Source organism: Erpetoichthys calabaricus, chromosome 2, assembly GCF_900747795.2.
Source record: "Erpetoichthys calabaricus chromosome 2, fErpCal1.3, whole genome shotgun sequence".
NCBI lineage: Eukaryota > Metazoa > Chordata > Cladistia > Polypteriformes > Polypteridae > Erpetoichthys > Erpetoichthys calabaricus.
This window is the reverse complement of record NC_041395.2, coordinates 106,641,090-106,662,384: the sequence shown is the minus strand read 5'-3', so window position 1 is coordinate 106,662,384 and position 21,295 is coordinate 106,641,090. Positions and strand designations below refer to the sequence as shown.

At 40.8% G+C, this 21,295-nt stretch overlaps 1 protein-coding gene across 1 annotated transcript in view; it reads left to right on the top strand.

Annotated features, from left to right (window-relative positions):
- mybpc3 (myosin binding protein C3) overlaps positions 1–21,295 on the top strand; it is a 92,438-nt gene that overhangs the window by 40,279 nt on the left and 30,864 nt on the right. Inside the window, exons 8-20 of the mRNA XM_051923198.1 lie at positions 2,294–2,353; positions 3,158–3,160; positions 10,135–10,158; positions 14,302–14,465; positions 14,623–14,755; positions 14,907–14,909; positions 16,641–16,765; positions 16,865–16,970; positions 17,480–17,646; positions 17,988–18,153; positions 18,383–18,489; positions 18,624–18,653; positions 20,828–20,967. Of these exons, the coding sequence (XP_051779158.1) occupies positions 2,294–2,353; positions 3,158–3,160; positions 10,135–10,158; positions 14,302–14,465; positions 14,623–14,755; positions 14,907–14,909; positions 16,641–16,765; positions 16,865–16,970; positions 17,480–17,646; positions 17,988–18,153; positions 18,383–18,489; positions 18,624–18,653; positions 20,828–20,967 (1,228 nt within the window). The remainder of the gene's footprint in view (positions 1–2,293; positions 2,354–3,157; positions 3,161–10,134; positions 10,159–14,301; positions 14,466–14,622; positions 14,756–14,906; positions 14,910–16,640; positions 16,766–16,864; positions 16,971–17,479; positions 17,647–17,987; positions 18,154–18,382; positions 18,490–18,623; positions 18,654–20,827; positions 20,968–21,295) is intronic.

Sequence of the window (21,295 nt, the reverse complement as noted above, 5' to 3'; positions counted from 1 at the left end):
TCATGGACCCCATGATCATCAGAGGTGACTGTGTGCAGAGGGTGCAGACCTATAAATACCTGGGAGTGCAGCTGGATGATAAATTAGACTGGACTGCCAATACTGATGCTCTGTGCAAGAAAGGACAGAGCCGACTATACTTCCTTAGAAGGCTGGCGTCCTTCAACATCTGCAATAAGATGCTGCAGATGTTCTATCAGACGGTTGTGGCGAGCTCCTTCTTCTACGCAGTGGTGTGCTGAGGAGGCAGCATAAAGAAGAAGGATGCCTCACGCCTGGACAAACTGGTGAGCAAGGCAGGCTCTATTGTAGGCACGGAGCTGGACAGTTTGACATCCATGGCAGAGCAATGGGCGCTGAGCAGTCTCCTATCAATTATGGAGAATCCACAGCATCCACTAAACAGTGTCATCTCCAGACAGAAGAGCAGCTTCAGCGACAGACTGCTGTCACTGTCCTGCTCCACTGACAGACTGAGAAGATTGTTCCTCCCCCACACTATGCGACTCTTCATTACCACCCGGGTTAAACGTTAACATTATACAAAGATATTGTCTGTCTGTATACCTGCATTGTTATCACTCTTTAATATAATATTGTTTTTTATCATTAATCCCCTTGGGATTAATAAAGTATCTATCTATCTATCTATCTATCTATCTATCTATCTATCTATCTATCTATCTAAAAAAAGTAGACTCACATAGCTAAAAAAAAATTAATTACATAAAATACTATTTGCATTTTATAGGTGATTGGATAAATGTTGATGAATAATTCAGCAGACAGTCCGGTTTGAAATGTTTAGTGCTATATGTCTACAGTTTATCTCACCCTTTTGATATTTTTGATATGTTCTTAGGGTTCTTAATGATCCAAAAAACACATTCTTCACAAAACCCATTGATTCGAATGTATTGAACTACTTCAAAATACTCACTGAGGCATAATAAGCATAGTGCATTTGCACCTTTACTTTATTTTATTTGTTAATTTATAAAGTCACAAAGTGCAGTACACCATACAAAACTTTTAACACCCACAGTTACAAACAATAAAAAATAAAGTTAAACTAACATTTCAACAAATGAACATAAAACGGCTGCACAAAAGCTAGCCTGTAAAGATGCCTCTTCAACTGTTTTTTAAATGTATCAGTCGTATCAGCAGCCCGTAAAGCACTAGGAAGGCCATTCCACCATTTCGGTGCCCGAGATCCCCCTGAGTCTTTAGCTGAGTACGTGGAACAATAAGAGGGCCCTTGTTAGATGTCCAAAATGGGCAACTGGTAGTATAATGTTGTAAAAAATCTGAAATATATTGTGGTGTTTGACCATGCAGAGCTTTATAGGTGATTACTAAAATTTTAAAATGGATCTAAATTCCACCCAAACCAATAAAGTGAAGATAAAATCGGAATAATGTGAGACCACTTACTGGAGCTGGTTAACAATCTAGAAGCAGCGTTCTGAATAGACTGAAGATGCAGCAGCAACAGATTTTACAGAATTAGATTTGACATATGGACCAAATGCCTGTCCACTGAAGTGTCTGTTTCAGTTCTATTCAAACAAGACAAGTGTTGTTTCTAGCTTGAGCAGAAGAAATGACGTAACGCTGACAAACACATAAGCCTGCCAATGAGTATTCTAGCTGTTGTACTCCAAAGAGTTCAGGCTATCAACAGCGGAGGAACACACTTTCATGGATATTTTCCACTACTATAGTCATTGAGCAAAGAGCAGAACTGTCGCTGTCCTCATTCTCTGTACTAACAATAAAACCTCTGCAAGTTCACTGGAACGACAATCCTGCTTTAAAAATCACAAGTTGTCTTACTTGTTGATGTATTCTTTAACTGGTTTGAGTATGCAAGCTGATTTCTCTGTTGTAGTTATTCTGTGGTGTCACCTAAAATAATGAATGGACTGTCTTCTTGGGAAGACTTGCCTAGGAACCTCCTAACTTCAGTTTCCCAAATTGAAGCCTAGCTGTGAATGAATTTACAGTATATATTGCGGCGTTTGAAAAGCTTACAAACAGCAGCTGTCTGGGCTCTCTGCAGTTAAGTCTATTACATTTGAGAGGCAGTAAACGTCTACAGTATCTAACCTTCTACAGGTAGTTTAATATGAAGCAATAGACTCAGGAGTTAGGGTTATCCAAACTAAACCGAAGGATTGAGGTGACTGCATATGGACAGTACAGTGTCCGTTTCTCCACCCCTATTCATTGGTAAGGGTTAACGTGGTGCAGTCTAGATGTATAATGCTCTTTTTCTTTCTTTGTGTAGTAGCTGCGATGGAACTGATGAGGCAGGAGAGCTCGACTTCAGCGCTTTATTAAAGAAAAGGTGAGTGAACAGATGTAAAGTCGTAGTCTCCCTATTATAGACACATTAGTGCTGAAGTGTGATTAGACCTGCCAGGTTATATTAATGCACAATTGTCCTTGGTACCAGGAAGTTCTCAAAACGTGAGAATGTAAACATTTTGATATCCTTCACTCCATTAAGCTTGATTAGTTTGCTTATAGGGATTTTGTCTAAATGCTGTATTTCATCCAGATATTTTTTTTGCTGTGGAAGACTACTGGGTCTTCAGTCTCTCTTTAGAATGATGCACTGTATTAGAGGCCACCTAATTCATTATTATAATTCATGCTATTTATTAAGAATTTCTGGAACATTCTAGTCTTACATGAAATTTATTGTAAAGTAGTACAAGGACAAACCATGAGTAAACTACAAAGGGATAAATGTGATGATATACAATGAGACAGATACGACAGAGTGCTGATTTAGTAGCCTGTGGTTCTGAAAAGTCTCCCCAGGCTTTGTGACGACCTTGCTTGTGACCAGAGGATGGGACTGCATAGCAGCCATGTTAACCCCTCCGTGATGTGTGTCCTTCCTCATTGTCCATGTGTTCAGCTTCATGATTCAGTAGTTTGTTCCTAATTCTCAAAACCCTTTGTGTGAAATGTCTAATAGAAAGTCTCACTGTATTAGTATCACACTTGATGTGCTATGCAAAGTTGTGTCATTTGCTTTTCCACTGATGCTCAACTTTCACTCTTTCTTTATTCTCAAATATAAACATATTTCTTTTCTTTTTTTTGGGGTTGTTCCCTTTGTTTGATCACCAACTATCATCAGAGAGTAAGAAAAACAAATCTTGTAATGGAAGCTAATGAAGCATGACCTAACTGGAGACTGTGAACACTAACCCATAACCTCCAACCAATAGCTCCATGTCCAGACTCATATGTCACAAGGCACTCTATAACAGTTGAGTTGCCCTGCATGGCCCAGCATAATGTCCACATAGGCTACTTCACAAGCCGGAGATATATGTTGCTAGACGGAAAAAGCCAAATCAGCAATGGTGAAGGAATTCTAAAGTCAATCCCTAAATAATGTGATAGTTCCAGTGGAGTAGCCCACAAAACAAAAGGACAGACCTGCCCTTATTTCATGTCTGGGCCCACTGCATTGTCCACACCGCATGCAACCAAATGCAACGGGCAGACATCAAGGCCTGCACAGGTCTAAAATGGGTCTAAGGCTTATTTAAAGTCTCAGAATGTCCTGAAAAAAAACTTAAAATCCTCTAATCCAAACAAAAAATATTAAGTTAATTGTAAACTGCTCCAAAAATTAAGGGGATACTTAAATCACACATTGCATCTCGATGAATGAAATATTCAAATGGAAAACCTTTACTGAGTAATACTGTGTCATTTGTTCAGAACAAAATAATGTAACAACAGACAATGGAAATCAAAATCACCAACCCATTGAGGGCTGGATTCAACACCATACCGAAAATCAGAGTCAAAAATTAAAATCACAGGCTGATCATGATGGTAACTCATAATATGACTCAGTAATGTGTATGGCCCCCATGGTCCTGAATGCACTCCTGACAACGACTGGGCATGCTCCTGATGAGACAGCAGATGGTGTCCTTAGGAATCTCCTCCCAGACATGGATCAGCACATCACTGAGCTCCTGGACAGTCCATGGTGCTGCTTGGCAGAGTCAGATGCATCGATACATAACATACCAGAGATTCTCAATTGGATTCAGGTTTGGAGAACTTGTGGGCCAGTCAATGGTATCAATATCTTCATCATCCAGGACCTGCCTACACACTCTGGCCATATAAGGCCAGGCTTGGTCCTGCACCAAGAGGTTGCATAATGTTCACCACTGCGTCTCCAGACTCTTTCATGTCTGTCACATGTGCCTAATGTGAACCTTCTCTCATCTTGGAAGAGAACAGGGCACCAATGGCGGAGCTGCCAATTGTGGTATTCTTTGGTGAATGCCAATTGATCTGCACAGTGATGGGCTGTGAACACAGATCCCACTAGAGGACTCTGGGAACTCATGCCACCCTCATGGAGTCTGTTTCTGACAGTTTGGTCAGAAACATGCACACCAGTAGCCAGCTGGAGGTCATTTTGTAGAGCTCCGGATGTACTCATCCCGTTTCTCCTTGCACCTACTGAGGGGTTGATGCCCTCTTACGGCACTGTCCAGCTCTCGTCATGTAATGGTTTGTCTCCTGGTATCTCTTCCATGCTCTTGTGGCTGTGCTGGGAGACCCAGAAAACCTTTCAACGGGACGTATGGATTTTCCATCCTGGAGGAGCTGGACTACCTGTGCAAACAGAATGAGCCACAAGTACCACCTCATGCGAGATGAGAACACTAGCAAAACACAAAACTACAGAAGAACCAGGCAGGAAAGAAGGATAAGGAGAGAGCAGTTGTCTAGCCACCACCTGCAAAACCATTCCCTTTTTGGGGGTGTCTCAGTACCCCTGTTGTCACCTTCGTTTGCACCAAAGCAGGTGAAGTTAGTTCACAATCACTAATGCTTCCAAACTGGACAGATTGATTTTCCTGAAGCTTAAATGATTTGGGGTTAGGCCTTGATGATTAAGTGTTACCTTAATTTTTTTGAGCAGTGTATTTAACATTTTGTTCAAAAGAATTCAGAAATGAAACAAGCAAAACTAAGACACAAACAGAAATTAGAAAACATAGATTTTTCCTAAAAGGTTAAACCTAAAAGCAAACAAATTCCATAAATCACAATCTGGAAAACAATACCTCCAAATGAGAGCAGAGGGCAAAAGCCAGAAAATCAAATCCGAATACAAAAATCAAGAAACCGGAATTCATACAAAGAGACAAGGCCAAAGAAGCTGATCTGTCGTTGACTTCAGCTTAATACAGTTCACCAGCTACATAATTTGATGGCCCCACCTCTTTAGGTTCCACTGACAGATGGTATGGCACATTAAAAAAAAAAAAAAGCTAAAACTAAATGTATTCTTAAAAAATCACAAAATTAAACAGTCCAAAGGATATCATAATATTAAATGGAGATGAGATGAAACGAACATAGGAATAAAATATAATAGGAATAACATAGGAATAAAATATAATAGGAATAACATAGGAATAAAATATAACTTCTTACATTTAAGCAACAACAAAAGCAATTGAATAAGCAAAGCATAAACTTAAGCCAGGGCAAAAACTCTGGTTGCGGCATGAACACTATGAATGAGGGCTGGAGAAGCCATTTCCTTCAGTAATACAGAAACCACTGAGCTTAGTCATAGTGACAGCAGTAAGCTCTCCTCTCAGCGTCAAAGGCATTGGTCCTTAGTAGGCAGTAGAATGATGTGGGCGTCTCATCTCCTGGGCCTCACTATATAGCTACAGGCCTGTCTGTCATTTTTCTTTCATCATCAATAAGTTGAAGTTTCTCATTAAAGTTTTTCAACTTATACACATCATATTTCACCATCTTTTTCTAATTTTTGTCTAAATCCTTAGGGAAAAAATGTAAAACTTCACTGGGAAAAGGTATATATCTTGAGACTTCAAATCATTCAAGGTATGGCTGCAATTGCTACATTCCTGCAGTCAGCTACCAACCACCAGAGTGCTAGGGGTGAAAGGGTGTCACGTAGAGACAAGACAGCTGGACTTCTCTAAAATTGTGGAATCTCTTAATAACAAATGATACAGTGCATTTGCAAAATAAAATCTGAGTGCAGACTTTTCAAATACTGTATATGCGTCATCTCTAAACATCTATCAATACTCTGGAGGAGTCTTGGCTTCAAACAAGATGTATTCAGTAAGCTTTAAAGCTTTTGTTTCACATTCATTTCTGGTGTCCTATTGACCAGAATTGTAAGCTGCTGAGGAAGACGTGGATTTTTTTAAACGTATGAATAGTTTCCAGTGGAAATAAATATAATGCAATGTGAAATAGGACGGCCCGGACACACACAGGCGGACACCGATTCACTCATCACCACGTTTATTCACAACACTACTATATACAAAGTCACTATGTGCACCGCCACCAAACACCCCCCACAGTCTCTCACAATCCCGGCTTCTCTTCTAGCCGTCTCTTCTCTAAACACAGGGCCTCTCCTCGCCTCCTCTGCACCGACCTCGTCTTCCTCCTCACCCGACTCCGGCCTTGATTGCAGGGAGGCGGATCCTTAAATAGGTGGCTGATTGCTGACCGCACCCAGCCACCTGTGACAGCAATAAATGTGAAAAAAACCAACACTTTGATTTCAAAAATACCAAACTTTTCCTTCATGACAGAATGTTACTTGCCAGGCATTTTTAGACTTGTATTAAGAGCAGTTGGCACTTGAACACAAAAGTGGGTGATTTCAGTCCTTGTTGACTGCTGGTTAGCATTGAATGTCAGCTCTTCCTCAGTGATTTCTTCCTGCCTTCCTTTGTATTCCTGCCCTAACTGCAGATCATGCAGAGATGCTTTTAGTTCTCGGATTTCAAGTTCAGAAAGGTTATAGTCTTGTAGGCTGAAAACATAAATTCTAGCACCGATTGCTGTAAGCTTGTGATCACTGGCCTTCAACATGCTGTGGTTCCTTCAGTGTGCGTACACTTGGCACATGTGCTAACTAACAAAACCCACTTACCAAGTACCATGAAACCCAATGGGTGGAACACAAACAGCTTTATAAAGACTTTATAAAGACTTGGTGACCAGCTGTGAATCATAACCTCACAGATGCTTAGCAACCAGAAGCCTTTCCTCCATTTCCCAGTCACCAAGTGGCTTCTTTTCTGGATTTGCACGGCAGTTTTCCACACTTCCCTGATCCACTACTGCAGTGTAAGCTTCGGTTTTTAGAAACTTTTTTTTTTTGCCTGCTCACTAACCCGGTCCTGAGTTACACAGCATGCTTGTTGTTTCAGTTTCCAGAGGAGATGCATGGAACGAGTTATCCTGCAATCATCACAGAACACTCTACTGGTTTAATTCACTGCCACTTTACCTCGAATTGGAGACATTTGCATGAATGTGCAAGGGAAAAAAGTAGATATACTGTAAGCAGCACATAACAGTTTAATTAGCTTCAAGTGGCAGCACTAATATTTCAAAATCTAGAAATGACTTTGTGGACCAGCAGTTATCAGAGCTGGTACTAAGGAGCCAGTTTCAAAGTGAAAAGAGCAGTAATTTTAATACTTGTCCTATCTGATTCATAGTCAAAAGTAAACCAAGAAAGTGACAGGTATGACAAAAGGTGTGTCCCAGGATAAAGAGACAATAGCTCTATTCTGTTCACCATTGCCTCAGGTCTGGCTCCCTGTCTTAGTGGCCTTCCTAATACACTTGAGTGTCCAGACTTACTATGCCAACAGGAATGGGTGCCTTATACATTTTTTTGGTTATTTGTTCTGCCTCCAGTTTATTGTCATGTGATGCCACCATTGTTCATACCCACATGATGAGCTAATAACAGCAATGACAATAGCCCGTGTAAGCAGTGTGGCTCATAGTTGGAGTGCTTCAGTCCAGCAAAGACCTCAGGGGGAAAAACACAGCATTTTGAGAGAGTCATGATTTGATTTTGGTATTCTTTATTATTTATTTAGATTTTTCACTTTGCTTTGTCTTTTGGTTTTTGCGTTAGGAAGATCTGTGTATGATGTAAACAAAAGAGGCCTCTAACTCCAGTCCTGGAGGGCCGCAGTGGCTGCAGGTTTTCATTGTTACCCTTTTCTTAATTAGTGATCTGTTTTTGCTGCTAGTTAACTTCTTTTGAATTATTTTAATTGACTTGTTATTTAAGATTTGTTCCTCTGAATTGCTTTATTTCTTTCCTTAAGTGGCACCCAAACAGAAATGAAACATGAAGTGAGTGAGCCAACAGAAGACCAACAAAGTCAGGGCCTCAAACTCCAACCAATTTTGCTCCAACCAGTTGTTTAATTAGACTCTGATTCTTGTTGTTAATTTAACCCAATCCTTTAATTCCATGGCTTGTTGCTGCTCTCATTATGCAATTGCATACATTTCTGAAATTGTTGATTTTCTCTTTTCTAAGAGCACTGTCAAAATGTTTTGGGGACCTGAGCAGATCAACATTCCTGAGACCTTCATCTTTCTTTCTTTTCAGATATTGTATGATGGACACAGTTTGCTGGTCATATTTTGGCTCATTTTGTATCTCATTATTGTTTGGCTGCTAAAAGTAACAAGGGGTCTGAGTCTTCAAGAGCAAGTCAAATAAAATTAATTCAAAAGACGTTATTTAGCAGCAAAAACGGGTCACTCATTAAGAAAAGGGCTAGAAGGAAAACCTGCAGCCACTGGGACCCTCCAGGACCGGATGTTGGGGACCCCTGGTCTAAACCTACCTGACCATAACTATCCAAATATAAATAACTTTGGATAGATTACAAAAAAAGTGTCATCTGTGTGGCAGGTCAGATTTCAAAGCTCCTGACTGGAGGTTTGTCCACTTTAACATAGCCACTGCTTTAAAAATAAGGAAAGAAATGTGTCCACGCACCTACATCATTTGGATCATGGTGACCTCGGGTCACTTGTACTGTTACTGTAGCAAATCAAGAATGCCTCGATAATGCATTTGTCAGTCATCTAAGCAACTCGGTATGACTGAACCTGATTTTCAGTATTTGTGTGGCCAGGTTGTTGTATGAATGAAATTGAAATGCAGAAATGTAGCATGTCCATCGGTAAGAACCTGGGATGACCTGATAAAGGCAGTGTCAGGGCAGGTGGAGCAGGCGCAGTTGAACAGACTGCAGGGTAAGCCAGTTTGACAAAAACTAGTTAATATCGCTGGGGATGTGAGGGCAATGGTGCCTCATATCCCATTTGAACAATCATTGCAGGCAGTGGACACAGCAGAGCACAGCAAGGCCATGAGAAGCCTTAGGAAGAACAGCAATAATGAAGTGTGGTCAAGCATGGAGGTTGGGTTAAACCTGCGTATAACCAATGGTCCTTTTAACAACATCAACTCTTTGATAAAAATGGGTGAGGTGGGTGCTATGTTTTACAATGGCAACGACGTTTTGTTTCTTTGGACATGCAGGCCATGCAATATATTTAAGACCTCCCTTTGGTCCACATTTCCTGCAGTATCTGGTGGTTTTGCAGTTTACTGTTGCAAACTTAGAACCAGCCCATTATGTCCTCTTCAAATATATTATAAAAACATGTGACTGTTGTGGTTGTGCGAGGTATGATAACTGATCCAAAGAAATGTCGGGGCGCCTGCTGGGTCACCCTGTTTAATTTTCAAAGTAACAGAAGCGGCACACAATGCTGCATATAATAAGCGTAGCTCATAATAAAGAGTAATTAAGGAGATCAGGTCTGGTTCAGAGCTCCGTCTCTCTTAAGCATCAGTCCAGAATGAGACACCACCTTCTGTGTGCGCCTCAGATTTATAGTCCTCTGACCAGAAGGGGCGAGGTCATTTGCCCTCACTGAGCATCTTTTTCTGGCTGTGGGAACAAAAAGAGACGATACCATTAGTGACAGTGACCCCTCTTGTCCCAGGGTGGGCCACTGTTTGAACAAACTGGCTTCTCTAATGCTACTAGCTGCTTATCTTCAAGTCAAACCAAAGTTATCAACACCAAAAATAATAAAAGTGCTGCCACTTCTCTTGAGTGGTTGTGGTGTTCCAGCAGGATCAAGTGTGCTAGACTGTCTTAACATGTTACTTGTGTTGTAAGATGTCTATTAACGTGTGCTGGTTTGCTTTCCTGGATTCTACGACTTACCTGAGTGCAGCAGTTTTTTGAAGTCCACCAACAGGTAAGATATTAGTATTGCTGTTTTTATTTATTTATTTACAACATATATTTGCATGTGTCTATTCCTGGGGTGTTTGCCTGCCAAGTCTCTCATTTAATTCTGTTGCTTTTTACAATGATCATTTCTTTAAAGCTTCACACGTACATGCATATGGATTGAGGATGTCTGGTTTGTGGATTCTAAACTGAAAAGTGGGAACTTGTCGGAGAGATCATTTTTTCTTTCCTGTTATTAGTGATCAGAATGGCTTCTGGGCACCTCCTCTTAGCAGAATGGCCGCTGACTCAGATGCTTCTCAAGGAAAAGGCTCAGATGCTTCTCAAGAGTTTCACGGCTACACTGTCTGCTTCCTTTCTCTTCGCATCCTGCCTTTCTTTGTCTGTTAGTAATAGTTAGGTGGACACACAGTCAAAATTCATGTGATAGTTGGACGCATTAATCAAAATTATACATGAATGGACAGGAACTAATTCATGAATGAATAATAATTCTGTAAAAGACTGGGCAAATAATATCTAGAGGTTGAGAGTGTGCACTGCTACAGCATGTTGCTGCGCCCACCACACCACGAACCACCTCAGGATCCCAGATTAGGACCCGAGTGCAGCCGTCCAGTGGGTGACACCTCAGCACCACACTAGTTCAAATGGAGTGGGGCAGTGTGAGGGTGCCAATCCTGCCACAAATAATACATAAATGGACAAAAATGGTCACAGAGACTGACAGACACAAACAGAGAAAGGACAGGAACATTTGGCTGAGCAACTTCAAGTAAGCCATAACGGAGCCTCTAACCCTACGAGTGAGTTTACGAGCGCTCTAGGCAGTAATGCAAGCACATTTGAAATTTCAGAGCTGTTGGCTAAACACAGCAAACCACCATATCTGAGGATATGAGCAGCAGCTCACACCGCACATGTAACAATATTTACCAGATGAAGACTTGGCAACTGAGCGATGGCACAGTGAACTCAGCATAATGTCGAAATTTCTGACAAAACAGCTCAGCTGCTGCACTGAGGTTAGCAAGACACAAATTGAGAGGATGGTAGATTTAGAGGATGTTACACAGCTTTGTATTAAGGCCATGTGTCTTTCAAAATAACTGCAGATTTACTCTTTAGAATCACTGCACAGCAGAACTCATGGCAAGGGCATTCATTCACAGGGCAAATTGTGACACTCGCAAAGGACTTAAATGTCCCCTTGGTTTCAGTCACACCAGATGGTGCTCCTGCTATGACAGGAAAGCACAGGGGTCTTGTCAGTAAAATAATGCAATTCTTATCCTAGTTATTTTAAGTTTCGTTTTTGCATACTCTGAAAGGTCTTGTGCAGTAAATTAGCTGAAGGACGCTGTTATATCTATGGACAATAATATTGTACCAATAAAAAGGAAGAAGACGGAGACAGGTTCAAGGTAATAAACTTTAACAGGTCCCTTTTTTAGATTACACGTTGCACAGTCTTATATTTTATGTCACTTCCTTTAAGCTCCCCAATACCCATAATTCCTTATCACTATGGAATCTCCAAAGGTCCAGACTACAATATACTACAGACGCCTCGTCAGAGTAATGGACATTGTGGCTGAAGTGGCCAGCGTTATTCACACTCAGCTGCTGTTATATCACAGATTCATGTCATTACTTGTCCAGCTGCTGGTGTCTTGTGATGTTCTTCAGAGTGAAGTGAGATGATTAAGTTTTTTTTTTTTTTTTTTTGTTTTTTATTTCGCCTTATACAATTTCTTGTATTAGGAATTTGGTAGTTTTCGCATACCCCTTGGGGTCAGAGCGCAGGGTCAGCCATTGTACAGCGCCCCTGGAGCAATTACAGGTTAAGGGCCTTGCTCAAGGGCCCAGCAGAGCAGTGGTCTTTTTTTTTTGGCAGTGACGGGGATTCGAACCGGCAACCTTCGGGATACCAGCGCAGATCCTTAGCCTCAGAGCCACCACTCCACCCTAAAGTTAGGGAAAGGTTCTCAGCCGATTTCTGCCTTTACTACTTCAAGTCAACTGTTGTGCCTGTGACATTAACAAAACAAACCGGTTTTCAGAATTGAAGGACAAAATTAATTTGTCATTGCCAAATGACCCCGCAGCTCACCTGAATAAGCTGAATCAAAAATTGCAAGGCATAAGGGAAGAAGAACGTGTCAAGAACATGGGGTATAGTGTTGAACGTTTCAAAATGAAACTAGAACTGTTTGCAGTGCAAACGAAAGATGGTGGCTATTTTCAGTTTCAAAGCTTGAATGGGACATGTGAAAGGACCTTGGGACCGAGAATGAGAGAGGGAGAGGTTCAGATCCATCTTAAAGCCATACGGGAGAGGAAGTTTACTCACATTTTATTTATTCTGAAAAGGTTTGGTATGTTGCATAGTATGTTTACTTTCCATGTGGAGAAAATGAAGAATTTCAAAATACTTTGTAATTTATTTTAAGAGGAGCTTATCAACCTACAAAACAACTGTTGATTTCTGTATAGGAATTGTTGAAAGACATGCAGTAGCTGGTCACCAGCTGTGACTTCTGTGTGTAAAGGCCATCAGTCTTTGGCTCAGTTATACGGTACATGTGGGCGCACCTCCTCTGCAATGTGCCAAACTTAGTCAGGCTTTGAAGCAAGTCTTGTAGGCAGTCATCTGGGATCACAACTTTATTATGCTTTCACTCGCCTCTATCTGATTTAAACATCCAATCAACTATCGCATCACCACAAGCATTTTCACTTATGAAGAATTAACAATTTTATTTAATAGCCCATTGCAGAGAGTGTTTCTAGTTATTAAGTATACATTACTCACTAGCAGAATGACACACATGTTCTGTTTTTGTGTGAAGGCCTGATCTTCTACATTTGTGTCAGGTAAAGACAGTGGCATCTTTATGTGTGGCCCACTTTCAAACATATAAAGCTATGGCTCTTTGCAGAAAGTTATTGAGAATCACTGGAAAAGAGAGACAGATCCATCCATCCGCCCATCCATCCATCCATCCATCCATCACTATACCTGCTTATTCCAATCTGTGGTCGCAAAGGGCCTTAATCCAAAAATGGACAAATACATAAAGAAGTCTGACAAGGAGTTTATAAGAAATGTAATGATTTTCTTCATGTGGTACAATTAAATACTAAACAGGAATAGTTGCATCAAATATTTGAAATATTAAAATGTCTAAACACTTTTCATTTTCCACCACCAACAGAGTTCCATAGTGGGCTGGATATGTAGAAAAGATCCAAAATCAAAAATAACATCATAGTTGTAGTCACTAACCTTGAAATAGTCTAAAATGATACCCCACATGCTTACATTTGAAATTTGTCATTTTTAAACTTCACAGACTGGCTCTTAGAGGGCTAGGACGACCAGTTAAGAGTCAAATTTCAAAAATATTATCATATTGGTAGTCACAGTAGCATAAAACGACACTCCTAATGCCGTTATTACTGTTCCCTGTTTTTTGAAAGGTTTGTAAAAAGGAGTAAATTTGACCCCATGTATCCCATTAGGGATAAACCCCAGGGGTCATTTCATGTGAGTTGCACAACTTCAAGTCCTTCTAATCATTTTTGCTGAAGACACGTATTGGTTGACTCTTTATCATACGTGTGTCATTTTCTGCACATAGTATGGTCTAAAATGGCCTACAAATTGTAGTTGTTTGCATCTAGAAGCCCAAAAGTAGTGAGTGGGGAACCCCAAAAAGCTAGATGTCTTGCATAACTAGACATCAAGACGAGTCAAACGGTATATCATATATTGGGGTTTCCTCATGCTGGTGAGTGAGGAGGCACCAGACAACAAAAACAGAAGTGACTTTAAAGTATTCTTAAATAATTCTGAGTATAATAGACGTAAAAGTAGATGACGAGTGAAGAGACAGAGGACAAAATGGACTGAATAATTAAACTCATAACTGGATAAAAGACAGGATGAAACAACACATGAATTAGAAACAATAGGCTGATAGTTGGATAAGTGAAGAAACCAATTAATGATGTGACTGGATAGATGGACAGGTCAACATATCAAAGTTAGAATAGCTGATGGGAGACAACATCTTTCTTTAAGATACATTTATGAAACGAATCTTCTTCAGCTTTCACTAACATGGGTCTCCTCTTCCTTCAGTGCTGCAGCCATCAGCACAGAACCGGATATTGATGTTTGGGAAATCCTTCGCAACGCTCCAGCTTCAGCCTATGAGAAGATTGCTTTCCAGTATGGCATTACTGACCTACGTGGCATGCTGAAACGGCTGAAGAGAATGAAGAAGGAAGAAAAGAAAGGAACAGGTGAGCTGCTTGTTACTCAGCATTGACGGAGTTTAAACGAATACACAGAGTGCTAAATGGTTTTGCTTCTGTCTGGGAAACCTAGGAATGACAACCTGGAAAGATAAAGTAGTTACCCCATGTGCCTCTAACTGATTTCATCTCCCATCTCTCTCAGCTTTTCTAAAGAAGTTAGACCCAGCCTATCAGATAGATAAAGGTCATAAAATTAAGCTAATGGTGGAAGTGGCCAATCCTAACGCTGAAGTGAAATGGCTGAAGAATGGACAAGAAATTCAGATGAGCGGCAGGTAGGGGCATCTCTGTACTCCACTCCGAAATCCATTCATCTCTTTTCATAGGTGGAAATGCTTCTCTACACTCATTCACTGTTCTGTCTGTCTTCTTTTTCTTTCCCCAATCTGCCTCTTGTTCCTGGTGTCACATTGGATTCCCCCGCAGCAAGTGAGTTCTTATTTTTGGGAAACTCTTTTGAACACTTGTGTACTGTTCCTTTCATTTCCAAGTTCCTGAGTTTAACAAGAATGTAACAGAATATTGAATTACTGGGCTGCACAAAAGGTTGACAGGACTCTATAGAAAGAAGTGACTGGGAAGTTCCAAAGTTCTTTAGACTACTATTGGGCACATGTGGAGTATCTCAACATATAGCCTAGCTGGCCAGCAAAGGTCTCCTCTATACTGTCACCAGAGTGCATCACCTACTCATTAATTAAGCCCATTAAGCATCTACTGACTAGTATAAGTATGGACTCCACCCCGGCACCTCCATCCTCTTGCTACTTGCCTGTACCTCCACACTGCTAGTCTTGTTATATGGTAACACTAACTTTACAGGAATCACACAATTAAGGATGGAGGAGTATAAAGCGAACAAGCACCTAGGGGTGTACTCTTGCATTGTGCTTCTGAGCCTGTGCTAAAGTATTTTAAGGGCATTTTTTAGATTTCTGCATGCTGATACCTTTACTGATCTCAAAGAGGAACTGTAACTGCTGACACTTAACAGTACTTAGTGCTACCAGTGATTTATTATTGGCATGACTTGGGAGTCCCACAAGCACAAGTCCCAAAAGCACTTTCACTGGTTGCTCTCTAGGGCTGGAGAACACCATCACAACCTTGACTAGACACAAAAAGGGCCTTGAAAAAAGTTTATAAGATAAAACGTTTATTTCAACAAAAGGCTTTTCAATGCCCAAGGCTCCTAAGAGCACAAAGGAATTGCCTGAATAGGCAAGGCAATCCACAGGCAACAAAGTCCCAATATAGAATCCAAAAATCGCAGTCGAAAAGTGAGCACAGATTTAAAAAAAATCCAGAAATCAAAAAGCACAAGCACAGTAACAAAAGAACACTCCGCTCCATAACAAAATCATAATGAACCACTAGGAACTGTGGAAGGCCCTCCCTTAAATAGGGTGGAGGGCAGGAACTGATGGTGATTGGCAGGTGGCCCCACCCCTTGGGGAACCACCCACAAAACACATGGGACTTAACCTAAGCCATTCCTCTTTACAAATACACACAAAGAAACATGAACATAATAAATAAAAGAAACATTAATACAAATAAATTACATAGTCAATATGAACAAGAAACACAGCTTCTAACGCCAGCCAGGGTAGAAATGCTGCCTGAAACATGACAATTACACATGGTACATGAATGAAGGGCTTGGAGTACAACTCACTCTCATAACTAATATCACCACTCCTATTTTAAGGGACAGTATGGTGAGTGATAGTTGCTTAAAAAATAAAATTTTCTTAATATACCATAAATACGGCAGCTTCATTGCTGCTGCTGCCTTCATAATACAACAGGGTGTGCCTCAGTGTATGGCTTGGCTAAAGACAAATGTGAAATTTGGCACTGTATTGGTATTTCTCACAAGAGAGATTTTTGTTTTTTCTTCAGAATATGGTTTTATGTTCATTCACCCATCTTTATTTAAGGTCTCCATGTATCAGTTCATTATTAAAAAGGATTTGCATGCCAGTTCCATACTGTTCACTTTGTACTTTAGGGAACCTACAAGAGTGTGTCACAGTGCTGTGTGTTATCCTCGACCTCTAACGTTTGCTTTGATTGTTCTCTACCGTCAAACTTGGTCTTTGTTTGTGAGCTCCCAACGTCAGATATCCTATAACTCTTCTTCTCTGCCCAAGTTAGATACATCTTTGAAAATGTGGGTAACAAAAAAATCCTCACCATCAACCACTGCTCACTGGCTGATGATGCAGCTTATCAGTGTGTCATCGGTGATGAGAAGTGTTTCACAGAATTGTTCGTTAAAGGTGGGTTGCATCTCTGCATTAGCGTGACTGCAATAATATAAGGGGAAGCAGAATAAATCAGTATTTTTACACTGATTCAACTTAATCTGTTCTCCATAGAGCCACCTGTCCTGATCATTCATGCCCTGGAGGACCAGATGGTGATGAAGGGGGAGAGAGTGGAGTTTGAATGTGAGGTCTCTGAGGAAGGTGCACAGGTCAAGTGGTAAGTTTCTAATCCACTTGTGGCCACAATACCATATGGTTACATTTATTAAATAAGCAGCCTAAGGATGTAGAAGTAGTAGCATCATCATATGTACAGAGTACAGTGAAATAATTACTTGCATGTTTGGCCAACAAGCAATTCACAGCCATATTCCAGGGCAAAGCATAACAAGAATGTATGAGGGCACAGGATACCTGATGAGCTTGATTCTTTAATCCCTCAGGTAAGGCTGAAGGACTGAATGTCAACTGATGGATATCAGATCAGTGCGGTAACCATGATGAAGGTCAAAGCAAAAAGCAGCAAAACGCACCAAGTCACAAATAATGCAATTACAGTTTCTGTAACCACAAATCTTGATTGCAAAAAATGATGTGGGGGCACCACCTGAGCACCACGTCACCATCATTTTTTGCTCTGGCTGCAAGCTTGACTCCACTGTAAATACATCTGCCTTAACTTATGTCTCACTTTCTGCATGTAAAATGTTTTTCCTTGCGTCCCAGGGAGAAAGATGGAGTTGAACTGACTCGTGAAGAAACCTTCAAGTATCGCTTCAAGAAAGATGGGAAAAAGCATTACCTGATCATTAACGATGTAACAAAAGAGGACTGTGGCCACTACAGGGTGAAGACCAATGGGGGAGAGTCTGTAGCCGAGCTCTTGGTGCAAGGTGTGTTCCATTTTCATACCACTGGCTCCAACACTAGCTGTTGCAATCCTCTCCATAGTATAGCTGGCCGATATGTTCTCCCAGGTTCGAGACATCTGGAACACAGTGCTTTTATAACTCCAGGACCCTCCTGTTAATGCCTTCATACCTCCTAAATTTCCTGTATATCCCAGTGGACCTTGTTTCTCTATCTCTCTCTCTCTCTGGTTTCTTTTTCTGGTTGTCTTTATTGTATTCTGAAATGTTTTCCTGAGACTTTGCTATGCATCTAACACAGTATGACAGTGTTTGCTCTGTGCCTACCTCCACTGTAACATCCAAAGCATTTGTTTATTTGACAGAAAAGCAACTGGAAGTTTACCAGAACATCGCTGACCTAACCGTGAAGGCCAAGGACCAGGCTGTGTTCAAATGTGAGGTGTCTGATGAGACTGTCAAAGGCGTGTGGTATAAGAATGGTGTGGAAGTGAAAGCCAGTGAAAGAATTCAAATCACTCACATTGGCCGGTGAGCAGGCTTGGATTTTATAACTTAGTAAGATAGTAGGGGCAAACGACTGTAATTATACTCCAATTCAAATACTTCTATCGGCCCCAATGCTAATATGAAAACTGGTGTCTTTAGATCTTCCATACCATTCCTCCGCTCTTCCCCAGACCCCACAACCTATGCAGTTAATCTGTGACACAAGTAACACACAGCAGACTTACTCCATATGAATTATTCATGTCCACAGAATTCACAAGCTCACTATCGATGACGTGAAACCAGAAGATGAAGGGGACTACACGTTTGTTCCGGAAGGCTATGCCTTTAATCTTTCAGCCAAACTGAATTTCCTTGGTAAGACTAAACACTGCAACGCTTGCGCTAGTACACCTTAACTCGAGTTCTTGTGCTACCATAGAAGTCGCTGTTTTGCTTCCAACATTACTGAACTTAAGACATTTTTTTTAATTGGTTTACTCTCTTTGCAGAGGTGAAGATTGATTATGTTCCCAGACAAGGTAAGATGAACTACATCTTTCTATTCATATGATCCCTATCTGCTCTCTATTAATATCAACGTAAGAGCACAATGATGGAGATTTAATATCTTCTTCTCTAGTGCCTGTAAGCAATAACTGAGTGTCAACCTTTGTTTCAAGCATATAGTGAAGTCATGGGATATATGACTTTATAACAGTATGATGATTGCAATGAAAGGGCTGGTTGCCACTGTCTCTAGTAACTATCACCATTACTGGGAGAGAGAGGAGGTTGGGAGCATACAGTGATTACCCACCACATGACGAACCATCCAGTGAAAGGTTTTTTACAGTTTCTGGAGTGCCAATCCTGCCACCAACCCCCAAATTTTCTCTTGCAAGTTGGAGGAGCTGCTTGTAGGGCGTTTAACGTCATACCCGGGATGGAGCAATTCCAGGTTAAGGGTCTTGCTCAAGGGCCCAACTGGATGATCAATGTTTATTTGTAGTACATGGTGTGAATGATTTCAGGTTGCATACATCATCAGTATATATTAGAGATAAATCAGAACTCAGCCTGTGTCACCTTTATTCACAAAAAGTGACATTCATCTTCTATAAAGCCCTTATTGGGAACAATGGAAACTCAGACACAATGAAAAAAATCAGACGATGGCAACAGTAAATCAGGCTTTTTTCCCATATATACTAGAAGTAGGAGGAGGTCAGCTTCTGTTGACAGTACCTGCTGACAGTAACTGCTACTCAACGTGTAACCTTAGTACCTACTGAGAGTGAGGTCAGCTTTTATCTCTGGCACCGACATGGTAGCTCAGCATGCCCAGTATTACCAGGAGTGATGAGAGGAAATTGTCTGTAATGTACTTGTTAGAAACAATGAGGACTCATCCTTTATGGCAGTGTGTGATTACAGTGTAAGGAGTCCGTGTGTCAACAGTACATCTATAAGGAATAATTGAAAGAGAACCTGTATGAAAAAAAATCTGAAGGTAATGAAAAGTTTCCACCTATCCTCTCTATATACTGTATAATGGAAGTGTTGCCAGGTCATCTACTATCCCCATCATTTATCAGATGTGGCGAGAGGCCAGCCTCTGTTTACAGTAGCTACTTGGAGTAATGGGAATTGAGCTTATAGTATTATCTAGTGATGATGGAAGTCCATTTCTCTGCTGCTTACCCATTTAGATAGTGGTAAGTGAGCCTTTGTTCCCAAGGCCTGCAGAGTACAATGAAATATCTGTCTTTGACCCAAACACCATTAGAATTTGAATTTGTCCTAGGTGTGAAAATTGAAAGTACACCTTATAAGAAGAAATTAGGAGTTGTGGTGGGCTCATCCCTATCAAAGTCCAGGCAGTGTTCAGAAGCCATTAAGAAGGCAAACAGAATGTTTGGTTATATAGCATGATGTGTGGAGTACAAGTCCAAGGAAGTTCTGCTCAAGCTTTATAACACACTGGTGAGGCCTCATCTGGAGTACTGTGTTCAGTTTTGGTCTCCAGGCTACAAAAAGGACATAGCAGCACTAGAAGAGGTCCAGAGAAGAATGACTAGACTGATTCCAGGGCTACAGAGGATGAGTTATGAAGAAAGATTAAAAGAGCTGAACCTTTTCAGTTTAAGCAAAATAAGATTAAGAGGAGACCTGATTGAAGTGCTTAAAATCCTGATGGGAATTAGTACAGTGGATGGAGACTGTTATTTTAAAATCAGTTCAATGAGAACATGAAGACACAGTTGTTAAGGGTAAATTTCGCACAAACATTAGGAAACGTTTCTTCACACATGGAATACATTACCAAGTAGTATGGTGGACAGTAAGACTTTAGGGACTTTCAAAACTTGGATTGATGTTATTTTAAAAGAATTAAGTGGATAGGACTGACGAGCTTTGTTGGGCTGAATGGCCTGTTCTTGCCTAAAACATTCTAATGTTCTAAAGATAAATTCATTCAGCCTTAGCCCAAATGCAGATGGACAGTAATGGGACATTTCTGGTAGTATAACGATGGAAGTCTGTTTTACGTTTCCAGTCCTACTCTTGTAGTAATTTCTGCATTATTTGTCAGACCTGATTGGCCTATAAAATCTAAAAGCATCTCATCAATTGGTACTCCTAGTTAAATTCTTTTCATTTGAAATCTGTTTGGTTTTAACATTAGCATTTGTATCATTACTTTTGTCAATAGATCCTCCTAAAATCCACCTTGACTGTGTTGGCCACACTCCTGAAACTACTATTGTGGTAGTGGCTGGGAATAAGCTTCGCCTGGATGTTCCAATCACCGGAGACCCGGCTCCAACAGTTGTCTGGACCAAGGCAAACACGGTATTGACCACACCGCCCTCCTTGCTGCATGGTGTAGCCTTTCTCTTCCACAAAGCAGAATTGTGCAGACTTACACCCTCTGAGCATATCCTGCCTCGAGTAGTGCTGACTGCCATGGCTTGCATGTTCTCTCAGTAGACAATCTTACACAGTATTTGAATTCAAATAAGAAAGCAAAGGGGTATTTCACTAATACTTAGTCAATAACAACTTGACAGAATTTCTGGCAAGTCGTAAAAAAGGTAAGTGGACTAAGACCCTAGACTACCAGTCGTCTTTAAGGAGGAATGCACTAATGAAAAGTGAGTACTGAGAGGAGTGGCTTCCC